General features: G+C 34.9%; 1 protein-coding gene across 1 annotated transcript in view; it reads right to left on the bottom strand.

Annotated features, from left to right (window-relative positions):
• Positions 1-3598: 3598 nt before the first annotated feature.
• The window catches only part of KIAA1549 (KIAA1549 ortholog), a 161804-nt gene continuing 147157 nt past the window's right edge, over positions 3599-18245 (bottom strand). The window contains exon 20 of the mRNA XM_051963238.1: positions 3599-11184. Coding sequence (XP_051819198.1) covers positions 10927-11184 — 258 coding nt within the window. The 3' untranslated portion in view covers positions 3599-10926. The remainder of the gene's footprint in view (positions 11185-18245) is intronic.

The following is an 18245-nucleotide window of genomic DNA, read 5'->3' as shown; positions in this document are numbered from 1 at the left end:
TGGAGTAAGAAGGAACTTAAAGGAGGGAGATCAGTTAAAAGTCTACTACAATGGTAGCCAATCAAAGAAAGATAAAGGTCAATTAATACTAAGAAGGTACTGGCCATGAGGATGGGGAAATGAGGACATATGCAATAGAGATTTGGATGGTTGAAATGATGAGATGTGACCACAGATTAGATATATTAGATAGGGTGAATGAAGGGGGAGAGTCCAAGATAACATTGAAAGTATATTTTCTGGGAAACTACTGGTATCCTTGGTAGTAATAAGAAAATTGGGAAGGAGGGACAATTTATGAAGAGAATGAATGAACTCTCTTTTTTGACATTTTTGAGTTTAAGATGCTAAACAGTTCAAGAAGTCCTGAAATTCAGGAAAAAACTAGGGTTAGATATATAAATCTGGGAATCATCTGCACAGAGATAGGAAGTATCAGGCTTTTATTTTTAAAAAGTTTTGTTTTGAACCCAATAGACACCAAATAAAATGGGCATTTACATATAACTAGCAAAAGAGAAAAAGAAAATTATCCATGTAATTTCAGACCTCTATTATGAACAGCTTCCTTTTCTTTTTAAGTATTAAGTATTTTGTAAATTCAAACTGTAGTTTTCAAAGCTATCCTGCTTGTCTGTGCTTTCTGACCTTTGCTCTGTCCTGTTCTCAATATTTTGCTTTATTTTTCTTCTCAACATTAAAAAAAATGTCTTGATGACATTTCCTTCATCAACTTTTTGACACTACAAAGGGTAGTTAGTTATAACAAGGATTGATCTTGTACCCTATCCAAGTCCTCCATTATTGACAGCTTTGTTTATAACTTCTCTTATCCTTCTTTCCAAAACAAAGTATTCATCTTAAAAATCTGTCCCACATCCTTGATTATTTTGGTTACTCTTTTTGAATGTATAAAATTTATCCTATATTTTTTGAGGTGAAGGAAAATACCTTGTGATTTGTCTCAAACATTTTTCTGATGATGTTTATAATTTTGGTGATGTTTTGGTTCTTCCTGTATTGGCCTGATATTTTCAGAAAACAGCCTTTGCTTATGTTTATGATACTTTCCTAGGATGTTAACTGGTTTTCATTCCATAAGTGCAGTTTATATTACTCTTCCTTTATGTTTGTCATTATTAAATGTGCCAACTTTTCTGCTTACTCACTCAGCCTCATAAGATCTTTTTGCACTTTTCCCCCATGGCTTTGCTATCCCCAGAGTTTTGTGTCACTAGCAAATTTAGAGATGACTTTACCCATCCTTCTATGAAAAGCTTTCTTTTCCTAGAGAAGAAATAAATTAGATAATCAGTCTCCTCTCAAGATAATTGGGAGTTACTTATATAATAATAATGATGACGGCTTCTGAACCTCCCTCTTCACCAAGTACCTCACTCATCCCTGGAGCCATGTACATGACTGGATCAGTAATACCACATTTGAACATGAACTTGGTGAGACCAATATCTCACTTCTCTTTCTAGTTCTTGACTAACACACACACAAAAATGCTTCAATGAATATTTTGGCATATTCTACTTTTTACCTCCTTGGGGTATATGTCCCATAATAAAAAAAATGAGTGATAAAAATAACTAACAAATGTACATTGCATATACTATGTGCCAGGCACTGTATTAAGTGTTTTATAATTATTGTATCATTTGATACTCACAAAAATGCTAGGAGGAAAATGTTATTATCCCCTTTTGCAGATGTGGAAACTGAGGCAAAGGGAAGTTAAATGACTTATGCAAGTCATACAAGTGACCAGTAAGTTTCAGAGGTCAAATTTGAACTCAGGTCTTCCTGACTTCAGGTCTGCTGTTGTATCCACTGTGCCATTGAATTGCGTCAATCACAAATAAACTCCCATTTATTCAGCTTACCAGGACAAATAGTGGAAGTGGGGAAAAGGGGATAAATCCAAGATAAAATGAACCAGGTTTAGTGACTGGATGGATATATTAGATGAAAGAGTCAAATTATGTCAAACATTCCAAAATTATATGCAAGGATGAAAGGAAACAAATGATTGTGGTCTTAATAGGGAAATCAAGAACAACATAATTTAGGGGCAAATAAATTCAGTTCTAGATTAACTGAGCTTGTGGTGTCAGCAAAAAATTAATGAGTTATCTAAATCTTTTAAAATTATTTTTCAGAGAATCAAAACTATAATTAGTTCAGAGGGCATGTGGTAGAAAAAAGTAGGCTGTAGATGTTTCCAGAGATAATTTGTACATAAAAAATGACATAAAAGATACTGTAAGGGAAATATATGTATTTTTTAAATCAAAAGAGTCAGGAAGCCAATTACCAAGAGTGGGGAAAAAACAGGTGGTCATCTTACATCATACACTGGTATCCATATAATGGACTTATTTCAATGCCTACGGTATCTCTGGATAGATTTCAGGTGGATTCATGAATTTGGATCGTATATAAAAAATAAATTACAACTTTTTTTTTCACTATTCTCTAACTGAAACTCAGGATTTCCTTCAATTTTTTTGTTTCAATATCTTATTTTTTCCAATTGCATGTAAAAACATCTTAATCTTTTTTTTTTCAATTTTGTTTAAAAAAAAAAAAACCCCAAAACCAAAACCAACCCAAAACATTGTTCTGGTGAGAAGGGGTTCAGGTTCAAAGACTTCACCTTACCAAAGGGTCCCATGACACATAAATATTATTACTCTCTGGCCTAGTGGAATACTCAGCTTGAACCACAAAACATGGTTTATGGGAGATCACAAACAGGACCACCCTCTACCCTACTGAAAGGAGAACCTAAAATGATGAGTTCCCAGATCCACTGAAGAAATAAAGTACACAATGAGCAAAACAAACTCCAAACATTTGATATCCAGTATTTATAATATCTTTCTATAACTTTCACAACTTAGATACAATCCAACCCTCCCACTTTTGCTCATAGTACTATTATTTTTTGACTTAGCAAATAAACCTAACATTATCTTGTCCAACTATTACCCTTTATAAATTTAAAGATTTTGATATACCCTTTGCCTTTTCAAAATGAAGAATCCTTTCTTTACATTCTCAACTAACTAAACTCATGATAGATTCTATCTGGCTAACTTAGTCCCATGGAAGGTACATGGAAGTTGCTGAGTTGAATGGCACTGGCAAATATTAATGAAGTCATTACCAGATCAGATATCTGAAAAGAATAATCACAGTGATTTTAAAAATTATTTATACCAGGATCTAAGGTGTGGTGTTATTTAAATTTGAGAAGACGGAGGTTCACAAAGCTGAGAGGGATCTTATTTCTACCTCATTTTGTTTAAGATAAAATGAAATACTTGGAAAGTATGTTGCAAACCTTAAATTCCAATATAAACATTAGCTAGTCATTGGACTGTGAGCTCCTTGAAAATTAGGGACTTTTTTTCCTTTTCTTTTTTTTTGCCTTTCCCCCCTTTTAATTTAATTCCATGCTTAGCATCATATCTGGCAGAGCTGGAACATAATAAATGCTAGGTGACTGACAACTATTAATTACCACTGTACTTAACAAAAAAGGGAAATTATCCCAGTGCAAAGAAAATCAAGAAAAAAATATAAATTTGACACCAATTCTTAGTTTTTATTGACATTTCCATTTAAACTGCTAGGAAAGCTGTATAAATTGTAAACATGAAAACCAAACACTTGCATAAATTATTTCAAAAACTACAGCAATGAGAAAACTGCAGCTACGAAAGGATAAAAACATAAATGACTAACAGAAGGGGAAAGTTCAATTTCTCAACCATGTATGCATAACTGAGACTTAAAAGCCCCTTCCCTAGAAAAGGCAGGAAAAATATGATGTCTAGTTCAAGTTGCAGTGTAGATGTTGGGCTTTCCGTGCATTTACACACACATACACACATGTACATATGTATATATAAACAATTATAACCTAGGGGTGAAGGGATGGGAAAAATCAGGAGAAAGGTCCTTGACTGACTATCCAGGGAAAGAAATGACAGAATCCAAAATAGTGTAACTAAAAGCATTTAAAATAGAATCATCCTTCCAACAATCTGTGCTTATTTCCACGTCAGAAAGAAAAAACCAGAAAGACCCTTTGTTAACACCTAAAGCAAGTCCTCCGTGGTCTAAAGCAATCATTTTAGTTGACCTTTAGCTTTGCCTGTGTTTTACAAGCCTTTAACTAGTCATACCTGGGAGGCCAAAGTGCTATCCTAGAAGCCAGACTTGAATTTGACATTTCAGTTTTCCTGCCTCTTAGAGATATAAGGCATACCAGCAATACATATGAGCTGTTTGGTGAGCATGAGAAAAAACTGTTCTCATTGTCCTAAACTGTCCAAAAAAGTAAACTAACAGTTCCATGTGGTGATGTTGACTAACATGAGATTCCAAAATGAAGATAGTCGACCGTCATTTCCTTTCCGTCCACTTGCTCATGCTTGCATGAATGTGCCAGAGATTGATGAAAAGATTCCAAAACTAGGCAAACCAGGAGAGATGGAAAAGCAGAGTCCAAGTAATCCCCAAAACTGAATTATCCACCTCCTGAAAAATCCTTGAGTGGGTTGAATGTGCATCAGATTAAGACATTCGGTTTTTCCATTGTTACCAAGGCTTGCTCATCCCAAGGCTGCTGCATTTAGGGTTTAATTCCCATTTCCTGCAGTGTAATGCTACCATATGAACTTATGATATGGAACATATTAGTAGATGTAAACACAGATTCAGGATTTTCTTGTAGGATTTAGCAAGGAGTACATGAGTCTTTGATGAATCATTAGATCTCTTCCCTACTTCCCCTACCCTCCACCAAAAAACCCACCACTTTCAGAACCATAACAGAAAAAAAATAAATAGTATATTCTCCTTAAATTAATAATGTTTTAAGTACTGACTGGAAAGCTGGAAAGCTCTTTATCAATTCCAAGTATTGAGCAACTTTGTATATGGAATCATCTCACCTTTACAACTATTCCTCATTTAATATTAGTTGAAATTTCACAAGCACACTTCAATTCATTATTATCAGTGTAAAATATGAAATTCTGTGGATTTTTTTTTAATTAGGAAAAATCTGTCCATTTTGAAAGTCTATAGGAAAAGAATCTCTCTTAAATTCCTCTTCACAGTGTCCAAATCTGTGATTCAATATGACACCTGATTTGTCTGTCTTTGGACAAATGTGAACAAAAGAATGACCCTTTGAGGTAGCAATGAAAAGGGCAAACCTTTAGGAAAACTAATGTTAGTCCCAGTGTCTAGCCTGTGCATCCTTAAACAAACCCCAATGAAACTTCTAATAAGCTAGGACACCTTAACCTGAGCGAGGAGGGCTGCTGGGAGGAAAGGGCTCACATGAGGTGAGGTTAACTTCTTTGCTCTTTGACATTTAATGAGTAACTTGTAAATTTGCAAATGCAAATTGGCATGAAAGTTAATAACATGATCCCTGGAGCAATCACTCAAGTGGCTCTGCAACTTATCTGTAAATGGGAAACTAGAGAATTAAAAAAAAAAAAAAAAAAAAAGGAACAGAATTAATTTTACTCAAGCTGGTCTCAGGTAGGAGGAGGCTCCATCATCTGTGCTCTGCACCATTTGTCTCACACAGATGGACAGATATGGGTGGGCAGGGAAACCTCCCCCTCTGCTTTTCAGTACCACATGCACTAAAACCAAAACACACAGTGAGTTTCAATATAAATTGAACAGAACAAAACAAAGAAAGCTTTAAGCATTGTACCATAGATGAACATTGAGAAAGCACATTCCCTTCTCTTTGCAGCCCCCATAGTCATTTATGCACTCAATTTATATGCTAGGTTTTTTCCCCTTCATGGCTGAATTCTTAGGTAACTTATTGACTGTAGAAAGCGAGAGTTTTCCTTCTGTTATAATTATCCCATTTTTTGTTTTCCCATCATCTTGGATCAACTCACCACATCCCTGATGTCTAAACAATAAAGCCCAGTTATATTCACCTTGTTATCTTCATAACTTACTTATACTCTGTTGTCAATACTGATTGCTTTTGCCTTCAAAGCATTTCAAGAATCTGACTCCTTTCTTTATGAATCTACAGTCACTACCTTGGTTGCATGGGATTATTTCGTATCTGCAACACCACAACCTTCTTCTAAAAATGATTCCCATCTCTGGGGGCTCCTCTCTTCCTGATTCTTAATATTGCTTCTATCTTGTCTTTATCTATTACCCTTAACAAAGTCATTTTTCTCCTAAGAGGTCTTTCAGGTTTTTTTATTCTATTTTGGGACTAAGTTCCTCAAACTGTATCAAAATTTAGTTTTACTTCATCTCATTAATTTGCTAACCCATTCCTGCCATCTTCTAAGCTGCTTATGAAATCTTTCTTTTAGGATGGTTTCAGTTTCTAATTAGAGGGATCTAGTTCATCTCCCCGTGAACTCAACCAGATATGTCAACATCTTAGATTTCTCATTAATCACTGCCTAACAATGTACACTTCACTGATTTTTGGTATGCTACTTAATGCTCATATTTTAACAAGGCTTGTTCAGTTGAATTTCCCATCTTTTGATCTGCCGTGTCAAAACAATCTGTATCATGTGCAAAGAGATACTTAACATACACATCTTCATATGAAAGAAGGCAAATGAAGTGATATTAAAGCAGATTAAAAGAAAAGAAAATGATCAAATATATTTGAACTTAACATCAAGTGTATTCATTCACTTATAGATCAATGTTCACTTGATTATCCATTCCTGTACAATACTCTCTGATATTTGAATAATTCTTTAAATTTTTAAAATACTTTTAAAGCCCTATTTGACTGATGAGAATATTGAAGTTCACAGATTAGAAGTAACTAGCCCATGGTCACACTGTGAGTTGACACAGCTAAGACGAGAAGTTTTGACTTCTACTGCAATAGGAATTGAAACTCTTAATGCTGAGTATTTGGGAAGAGGAAGAGGCAGTCATTTCCAAAATCCCTCTCAAATTTTCCTCCAAATTGACAATTTGTGTCACTAGGACACTGATAATACAATTTAATATTTTAAAATGTTAAATAGGAATTGGAATATCCTGTTTATTTCAATTGTAGATCGAGCATTGGAAAAATTGGATCTCAAAGCCCTAAGTTAACTATTATCAATATGAAGTGCCTTTTTTTGAAAGCCACAAGTGAGCAAGAGAATTGTTGATGCTTTCTGGCACTTTGTTTTAGTTAATGAAAGCTCTGCATCTACCAATGTCTTTGCTTTAATTTTGATGACCTACCAGAGGCTCTGTTGCTTGAGAGTTTTTAATGGAAATGAATGCAAACTGGTTACATATTATAATAACCAGAAAACCACAAAAGGTAGCCAGACATCTGACTAGCTTACTATATCAGATTACAAGTAGATGAGTATTTTCTTTGGTCTTGGATTAAAAAAATAAGTTTTAAGAATGAATGCAGAGATAGAATATCATTTTGACAAAAATGAAGGTCATTCAAATTGCTATGCTGCATTTCTTTAAAATGGAAGCCTATTTTTGCAGTGTACAGAGGAGACACATGTCCACTGGAGGCAAGGAGAATGATGAAGGATTTCAGGATCATGCCATTCAGCTTCATGTCAGTTGAAGGAATTGGGTCTGTTCTTAAATATGTGAGGAGCTGTCACAGAAAAGAAGGTTTAGACTTGTGTCATTTGGCCTCAAAGAGTAAAACTATAAGCAATAAATGAAGCTGCAACTAAATAAATTTTGGCTTCATGTAATTAAAATTTCCTAACAATCAGAGTTATCCACAAGGAAAATGGGTTGCTTGGGGGGTTGTGGAGGAGTAGGGAGGGTGGACTTCCCCTTCACTGAAACTCTTCAAATGGAAGCTGGATGTAGCAGAGATTCTTGAACATGTGTGGATTGGGCCAATGGTCACTGAAGTTCCTTCCAAGTCTGAGATGCTCTGATTTATTTTTCTATTGTTCAAATGAGTAAATGCACACCCTACAAACAGTAGCTGAGAGAAGAGGGAAGCCTACATGCATCCCTTCTGAAGCCACTGTGTCTCAATGCTCTTAGTAAAATTCAACAATAAATTCTTTAAAAAGAATCTCAAATAACCAAATTCTCTTGCTAATTAACAATTGTTCTTTACCAGGAAGAAGTGGATTCTAAGTTGTTTATATCTCTGGGTTGCTATCAAGTACCCATGACCCTTCAACTCCCCTCACCCTTCCAACTTCAAATGCTTTAATCAAACCACTTTAATTTTAAAAGCATTTTGAAATAGACCATTTAAAACTCTCACTTAGAAGTTCCCAAATACCCAGAGTAACAGGTAAACTTTGTTTTAAGGGACAACTATCACTAGCTAAAAACCAAGCCTTCTAATAATAAGGTTAAGCAAAACTTAAATTAAATAGAGAAAAATCTGTTATCACTAGGACACTGATAATACAATTTGATATTTTAAAATATTAAATAGGAATTGCAATATCCAATTTACTTCAATTTAAATTTTCCATCTTTCTCACAGTAAATGGAATAAGCCAGGAAGCATCATAGATTTAGAGAATCTTTAAGATCACCTAGTTCAGGTTTCTTAATCTTTTTTTTGTGACTTGGACCTCTGGAAAAGCTTATGGACACTTTTTCAAAATGATATTTGTAAAAAATTTGAAGGAAATGCTAAATTTCAGTTTTTGAAAACAAAGATGTATTTTTTTCCCATCCAAATTCATGGACTCTCTGAAATTTAGCCATAGACCTTTGGGAATAAGAGAAAAGGGAGGAAATAATCATTTATTAAGCACCTACTGTGTGCTAGGCACTGTGCTAAGTACTGTACAAATATTATCTCATTTGCTTCTCACAACAACCCTAGGAGGTAGATGCTATTATTATCCTCATTTTATAAATGAGGGAACTGAGGCAAACAGAGATTAAAATTGTTCAGGGCCACATACATAGAAAATGTTTGAGGCTGGATTTGAATTCAGGTACTTCTGACACCAGACACTGTGCCACCTATGTGGGAGACCATGACTCCTACATTAAAAAACCATGATCTAGCCTAATTCCTTTATTTTACAGTTGAGGAAAACAAAATATGATTAATTCACAAAAGAAAAAAGTAAGCTTTTTAATGAAAACCAATTTTCCTTGTTTTTGGTGTTCTTACAAAACTGACTTGAATTTTTCATCTTCAAGATCTGCCTTACATATAGTAGGTAGTTTAGTAAAACCTTGTTGAATTGAATCTGTAATTTTGTTTTTTGGTCTGTAAACTACTTTATGTTTTTCGAATTAGCTGTACTCTGCTAGAAGAGTCTGTGCTATTGCAGCAATCAGTCCCCTGATCCTAAGAACATTATGTGTCTTTAAAAAGCAGGGATATTTGGGCCATAACTTCCTTGTCCGTAGGTTCACATATCAGCCTCAAGCTGAACAAGAAATTTCTTAATTTTTTCTTTAACCCAAACAATGCTCAGAATGAAGTCAAGACATAAGTCAAACTTTCTGAGGTATTCTTTTCTTTGTCCAATTTACTATGGAGAAGCGAAGCTAATTGAATCATTTTCCTAGTTCTGTCTTACTGGAAATATGATTTCTAGCAATGCACTCATTTCAACAAAATGCTATTAAAAAAAAACTAAACTAAAAAACAAAAGCCAACTATAACAATTTGGGATGTCCTGGGTTTCACTGTTTCTCAAACAAAACAAAACTTTGCTTAGGTGGCATTGTAGGATTAACTAGAAAGAGAACTCAGAGATCACAAAAGATCAAAGTCCTTATTATAAAGAAGAAGAAAATCAGAACTGGAGACATGTGAAGTGACTTGCTCTGGTTCATAAAATGAGTGATCTCTGACAAAGCTGGGATTCAAATTCAGGGCCTCTGATTCCTTATCTTAAGAATTTGTGAATTCTCAATCAACAGTACAAGTTGTAAGTCAACAGCTATGTGCTAACCGAATCAAATTGCTTCACTTTACAGAAATGGATTTTATAAAGAATGGTATTAATTAACATTGGATTCTATTGATAAATGAAAACACCTGATTCAGAAAAAATGAATTACACATAAATATGAATTTAAATCTAGTCTATGACAGATTTTCAATAATCAAATAAATATTATGCCTTTTTTTTTTTAAGGGAGGTTTTCCTTTCCTATAGAGAATGAGTCTTTCAATATATCCTTGCAATAAATGGCCATGATTTCATTTCACAGAAAGATCAAGGAACACTTAGAGCAGCAGCACCAAAGTACAAGGAGGAGGCATGCAAAGGACAGTTTCATTTGGAATCATCTGGCACTTAAGAGCTTCCCCATTTTGGTTTCTGATTAATCATTCGCTTTCCCCCTCTCTTCTCTGGACAATCCTATTATTCTTGCTGTTAGTACTACTATTACCATGAGTTTCTATGAAGACAGGAAAAAAAGTCAAGCTTTTAATAAAATGTCCTTGAATTCTTTTTCCCCCTGGAAAACAAAGCAGCAACATGATCAATACTTATCTGAACTACAAAGCCTTAATAATGAAAAATGCTTGATTCCGTTAATCCCTTAACCCATCTACAAATTTTAATCTCTTTTTCTTAAATAGTCTGATTTAGGAGTTTCATCATTTTGCTTTACTGTTGTTTTTTGGTGGAGTGTTGCTTTTGACCTAAAACGTAGCAGTTGGCTGAATCCAGGTGGTCATGAAATGGCCAACATATTAAACAGGTTTACAAATGGTGAAGTGGTAACTTGTGGCATCTTCTGTCTTTAAAACTTGCCATTTTCCCTCCCTCCCCACATAGACACACATATTGGTATCTTGTACACTAGAGATTCACCCCTATTATAAAACAACAACTCAGTTGGCTTCCTTTCAGTCTTACTTCCATAGGAAGCAGATACTTGGCAAATTTGCAAGGGAAGGATGGATCAGCTATGGAAGTTCTGCACTGTCGCCTGTTTCTGGGAGAGTCGAAGAAGCTCCTCTCGAATGGCTTTGATGAGAGAAGCAGAGGAATGCCCTGGTTGGAGATCTTCTGTAGAACTGGTATTGTTGTAGCACAGCCCTGGCCCCTGCAGGCTCCTATGGGGAAGGTGGGTAGGGGGTGCGGAGGGCTCTCTACTTGAAGTCCTTGGCACCTGAAACAATGGTGGAGAAGAATACTCTTGGTGTCCAAGCCCATGAGTCTGAAAAAACACAGTGAGAATTACTGTACTTCTTGAAGAAAGAGTATTAGAACATAAAATGAAACAGCTAACAGTAGAAAAGTCCTTTCATCACCTTCCCCCCATTTCCCAATCTCCAACTCGGATTCATCCAGGTCAGTTTTCCCCCACCCCTTTACCTGAAACTGGAGGGAGAGGGCATGGCAGCAATGGTAGCCTTCCCACTACAGAAAGCATGAATATATCAGTGTGGGGTGATAGGAAAGCAGGATCCTTTGGGATAGCAATGGACTTGGCTAGAGATGAACTGAGGAAGCAGGAAAAGTTACTTTCAAAAACCTTTGAAAGATTCAAGATTTCTAAGCCACGTGATGACCAGTAATGAGTCTAGAAGACTGACGATAAAGTATGTACCTACCTCCCTGACAGAGGTGATGAATTCAAGATAGAGAATGAGATTTACATTTTTGGACATAGACAATGCAGGAATGTTCTGTTTGACTATGCATAATAGTTACAAAAATTCTGTTTTTCTTGTTTCCCCCCCCCATGGGGGTTGGGTAGAATAGTAGGAAAAGAAATAAATATTAATTTAAAAAATAAATTAAATATTAATATTCTCTCTAGTATAGAGTGTGTGTGTGTGTGTGTGTGTGTGTGTGTGTGTGTGTGTGTATACACAAAATTTTAATACTATTTAAAAAATTTTAACTTGGACCTTAAGGAACTTCTCGTGAGTAACTTCTCTTACCAATGTAGATCTGTACTCCTTTTGTAAATACAGAGTTAGTTGCCTGGGTCACTGAGAAGTTAAATGACTTATCGTAAGTCATACAGTCAGTATGTATCAGAGATGGGACCTGAACTCCCCAATGTATTATTAACAAAATAACTTCTACAAGGTTATACAAAGATCAATTCTGATGGACGTGGCTCTTTTCAACAAGATGATTCAGGCCAGTTTCAATGGTCTTGTGATGAAGAGAGCCATCTACACCCCCTAGAAAGAGTGAATGTGGATCACAACATAGCATTTCACTCTTTTTGTTGCATTTGCTTGCATTTTGTTTTCTTTCTCGTTTTTTCCCTTTTTGACCTGATTTTTCTTGTGCAGCAAGTTAATTGTATAAATATGTATACGTATATTGAATTCAACATATGTTTAACATATATTGGATTACTTGCCATCCAGGGGAGGGAATAGGGGAAAAGGGGGAAAATTTGGACCACAAAGTTTTGCAAGGATCAATATTTTTAAATTATCCATGCTTATGTCTTTAAAAAAAAAAAAGCTTTAATTAATTAATTAATTTTTTGCTGAGGCAATTGGGGTTAAGTGACTTGTCCAGGGTCATATAGCTAGGAAATATTAAGTGTCTGAGGCCAGATTTGAACTCAGGTCCTCCTGACTTCAGGGTTGGTACTCTATCCACTGTGCCATCTAGCTGTCCCAAAAAGCTTTAATTAAAAAAAAAAAAAAAAAACAAGAATTCCTTAAAAAATAAAATAGCTTCTAGTTAAAGCTGACAGAGGTCAAGTAAATAACCTAGGAATTCTGCAGTGTCACAAGGGTTGAGTGGTGTTTCTCACTCATTCTAGGAAGTTATAGGGGTTAAAGTTGAACACAAAATGGAAGAAGGGATGACAACAATTGCACCTGAAGTTTAGCAAAGAAGCAGGACATGGGTATGAGAAAAACACACAAAAACCCCCAAATATATGTAGAGAGATTTTAAAAAATCTACTTGCTCTTTGTATGTCACTCATGGAAAAAGAGCAATATGAGCTAAAAAAAAAAAAAAACCAAAACATCACAATATATTGGTTAACATTTATACTTAGTAGGTAAGTCAACAAATTGGTTTAACAAGAACTGGAAGCGTTATTTAGGCATTTGTTATACTATTTAATTAAAATCTCTCCTTCTAGATGTGTATATATTCAAAAGGGCCAAACAAGGTTTTCAATGCTCTTGAGTAAATTATTGATCTGGTATTTCAGAGTATGTCTTGCCCCTGGGCTAAGTAAAAGGATGCCTTTAAAAGAACATATAATACATAGGTCAAAACTACTTACAACCACTTGAGGAAACATTCAGATTTCCTTCTATTGAAATTAGAATGTAGAGTTTGAGAAACTTTTAGTTTGTATGTCAAGGGTTGGAATTCCAGGCAATATAATTCTATCCGTATGAGTCAATACCTTCTTTAGAACGTGTAGTTTCAGTGTTGCTTAGAACACTGAGAGGTTAAATAATATGCCTAGGGTCACAAAACAGCCAGTATGTGTCACATGTGGCACTGGAGTTCAAGTGTTTCAGCCTTCCAGGGAAGCCCTAGAGGAATTTTTGCCCCAAAGCCCTGTTAAATAGTTAAGTGCCTCTCCTTGAACAATATTTCAACCATGGTTCATTTAACTCCTTCCTTCTTCATGGGCAGCCATTGTTGCTCAAATCCTTGATGCTCATTTACCCTTTCCTTTTTTTTCTACCCCAGCTCATTCTTCTAGAACCATGATCAGATTAATTCTTCCATTATTCCAGGATGGCATATGTCAATCTATTCTCCTATAACACCACTTCCTATCTCATTAGTTTTTAGGTCAGAAGCATTCCCTCCTTAAATACCACTTCTGAATAGGAGCTGTTTTCCCCAATCAGAACATAAGCTGTTAAGGGGCAGAAACAACCCTTGCTTTTGTATTGGCACAAAGTAGATCCTTAATAAATATTTTTAAATTCATTCATAAGATATTAGATATGGAATGGAAAGGATTTCCAAGGTCATATAATCCAACTCTTCCATTTTATAGGTAAAGAAGCTAAGTGACTTTTTTTTAAGGTCACACAGTTACTAAGGGGGCAGTGATCAGAGTCAAATTTGAATCTGGGTCTTTACCCTTGAAAGAAATCTTTCTTTTTACTGTTTCATGATCCCATTCATTCATTCATATAGATAGAGATATCTTGTTGCATCCCCAATAAGATACTTTTTGGATTGTAAAGTGATTCTCCTCAATACTTTTGATATTACATGTCTAAATAAGAGTTAATGAAATAAGATAAAAAATATGCCTAAAGCTATGGCTGGAGTTAAATTAGCCTCTAGCAGTAATTACTGGAAACTTTATAATCTCTAGTCCATCGAAAAATGATAAAGAGATACATTAAAGTGATGATTTTTCAGCATTAGGGAATAAGTTGGTTGCTTATTTTTTGCTCAGTCATTTCTCTTCGTGATCCCATTTGGAATTTTCTTGGCAAAGATACTGGAGTGGTCAGCCATTTCCTTCTCTAGCTCATTTGACACATAAGGAAAGGGAAACAGGGTTAGTTAAGTAACTTGTCTAAGATCATACAACTAGTAAGTATCTAAAACCAGATTTGAACTTAGGAAGAAGAGTTTTCCTGACTCCAACCCTAATGAACTATTCAGTTGCACCATCTAGCTGTTCTAAATTAATCAACTTCTGAATTTCCCACACCCTTCCACGTTGTTTATTTATTTTTTGCTGAGGCAATTGGGATTAAATGACTTGTCCAGGGTCACACAGCTAGGAATTTTAATTCAGGTCCTCCTAACTTCATTTCCACATTGTTTAATCTTTTGAGCCATGCCCAACTCTCTAAAATACCATTTGGCAGATACTGGAGTGCTTTGCCATTTCCTTCTCCAGATACCTTTTTTTTTTTTTTAAACAGATGAGGAAACTGAGGCAAGGCAAATGGGGTTAAGTGACCTATCTGGGGTCACACAAACAATAAGTTTTTGAGGTCAAATTTGAATTCCGCTTTTCCTGACACCAGATCCATTATACCATCTAGTTGCTTTCCATATGGCAAAATCATGTTATTTATATAATGAGTTCCTTTAATGATATTTCACAAATGCAAAATACTTTTTTTTTTTTTTTAAACTGGGCAAAGTACTAAAACCCACATGGACGAAATCTATTTAAAGACACTCTATAGGAGAAAAACATTCTAAAGATAACTTTCTATTCATGAATAAAATTTGGGCTATGATAAAAAAAATCCTAGATTTCAAGCTAAGGACTTCAATAAATTATAGAAGAAAAACAACTTTTTTTTTTTTAAACACTCTGATCAACACAATGATAAGCCACAAATCCAAAAGAATGGAGATAATCATACCTTTCAACTTCTGAGTAAGAGATTAGGAGAAAGAACTTAAAACACAGAGACATGCATTTTCCAAACATGGTTAAAGTGAGAATTTGTTTTCCAGACTAGTGAGGTATATATTGAGGTTTTTTTTTTTTTTTTTAATTAGCTCAATGTGGGGAAAGAGTGGAATGGATGGAGCCATTTACAAAAATACTTGTTATTTGAAAAAATTATTTTAAGAATTATTAAAAAAAATTAAAGAACCTAAATTTAAATGCTAGCTCAGCTGTTTACCACTAAGGCAAACTTCAACAAGTTGATTAATAGCTCTTTTTTCCTCATCCATAAAATAAGGGATATACATTATATTAATCATAAAATTCCTTTCAGTTCTAAATCCTTTCATTGGTGAGATGGGGAACTATAGATAAGAAATGTTGGTGAGGAAGACATATAGAATATTTTTGTTAGTTTTGCTTAGGTATTTTTTCTTCTTTATAACAAGAAAAACTATACTATTGGGGGAAGGGACTTATCCAGAAATGACTATAATATACAAACAAAAGACATCAATGAAACTGGTTTTTTTTGTGTTTTTTTTAACAAATTCTCTGTTCCCCAATTACCTGAAACAATATTTTGTTTGCTCAAGTATAGAATTAAATCTCATTTCTTCATGTTAAAGTAAGAAAACTAAATTCTAGAAAACTTATGTGATATGATCAAAGTTATATACAAAGTATGTTCATTGTAAATTCATTTAACTGAAGTTTTGGCATGATGTCAAAGATGAATCAGGCAGCCTCCTCAGAGACAGAAGAAACTATTCTTTAGAAAAACAGATGAGGACATTTGCTGAAAGTACTTGTGCCAACATGATAAAAGGTTTGCATTCACATATTAGTTAAATTTTCTCTCAAGGATGAGGAATCACCTTCTTATGAAACCAGTGATAAGGTGAGCTAACTATCTCAAAATTAGCTGGCTATTTGAAATGCCTCAAATGTCACCTAGGAAGACATCACTAGTGAGAATCTTTTTTTAAAAAACCTACTACAAATTACATATAGTGATTAATGCAGGCAAATAAAATAATATATATTAAGTAGTTATGATTTCAAAGGTGAACTCCATGCATGTATCAATAAATGTCACCTAAAAGTCCACTTTGGCTAATTCTTGTCATATCTTTGGACTATGCATATACTCCAAAGCGCTATCCTGGTCTTTCTCTTCCATTCTTTTGACATTCTCACTAGGAAGCTTCATCAGCAACTAAGGGTTCCATCATCATTTCTGTAAAGATGACTCTCATATTTCCATTTCTAGTACTAGCCTCTGTTGTAAGCTCAAGGCTATATCAACTGTCTGACATTTCTAACTGGATAGCCTATAGTTATCTCAAACACTAAGTGTTATCTTTCTTCAAAAAGCCATCTGCTTTCCTAAATTCCCTATTTTTGTTGAGGGCACCACTAACTTTCTAGTCTCTTTAAGTTTGAAATCTTGATACCAAATCTCAACTCTTCACACTTCCTCATCCCACATATCCAAGTCAGTTGCCAAACGTTTTAAACATTTCTTCCTTCACATCTATGAGATCCATCCCCTCCTTTCCACTCACACAACCATCACTTTATTCTGTCTTTCTTTCCCTCTTTCCTAGTCTACTGTAATAGCCTCCTTTTTGATGTCCCTTCCTCAATCAAGTCCCTCTCTCTCCAATCTACTATGCAGTCACTAAATTAATTTACTATGATATATAAAAAGTTCAAGAGATATAGTTTCTGGATAATTAATACTTTTATTAATTATGTTTGCAAATAATTAATAAAAGGATGATCATCTGGCTTTCTCTCCTTAACCAAAGACTATAGAGCCCACTGAATGCTTACATTCCCAGGAAGGAGTGGGTATTCCAAACAGGTGTTGATCAAATTTGATTGACTGACAACTAATGAGAATTAATATTATAATGAGGGGTGGTCTTATTCTAATGAAGGAACTCTGATCACTCAGTCTTGATCAAAGAGACTTATCTATGCCTATATTACCCCATCTAGGGCAAGCTTGACAAAAGAGGGAATCCGATTCCACCCAGACCTGTCTGACTAAAACATAATGGGCCAGAATCCACCAATTCACCTAAACTAGAATTTCTTTACATTTTGATCAGAGCTAAGTTTTCTATCTTATTATCATCCCTGCATTTCAAAAGCTGTCTAAATAACTTTCAGGGATTGATTTCTGAATGTGGAAATAAGAAAGGGGAAAAAAATCTTAGTCCTAATCCAATAATAATACAAGAGAAAAAAACATTTCACTCATGTCCTAAAGCACAGATCTGACCATGTCACCTTTTTCCTCAATAAATGATAGCCATTACTTACTATTTCTAGGATCAAATATATATGCTTCCATTTAGAGCTCTTCACATGCCCTTTCCTAAATTTCTAGTCTTCTCACACATAACTCTCTTCTTCACTCTATCATCTAGTCACAGTGGTCTATTTGATGCTCCTTGAACAGGTCACTCCATCTCCTTTCTCTGGGGCTTTGCTGTTCGTTATACTGGAAGGCTCACTCTCTTCAACTCCACCTCTCAGAGTACTTGGTTTCCATCAAGTCTCAGCTCAAGGGCTATCTTCTGCAGGAGATATCTCCTGCTCCCATCCCTCACTCCTAGAGGCTACATCTCCCCATCCAAGGTTACATGATGATACAGATTATTTGCATGTGCCATGTATAGAAAACTCTATATTTATCTGTTGTCTTCCCCATTAATAATGGTTATTAATAATAACAGCTAGCATTTACACAGTACTTCAAGATTTTCAAAGCACTTTACACATATCTCATTTGATTATTCACAACTCTGTGAAGTAAATGCCACAGTCACATAGTATCTGAGGCTAGATTTGACCTCAGCTCTTATTGAAAATCCAGTTCTATGCAT

Source organism: Antechinus flavipes, chromosome 5 (genome assembly GCF_016432865.1).
Source record: "Antechinus flavipes isolate AdamAnt ecotype Samford, QLD, Australia chromosome 5, AdamAnt_v2, whole genome shotgun sequence".
NCBI lineage: Eukaryota > Metazoa > Chordata > Mammalia > Dasyuromorphia > Dasyuridae > Antechinus > Antechinus flavipes.
Note: the sequence above shows the minus strand (reverse complement) of the source record. Positions and strands in the feature narration are given on the sequence as shown.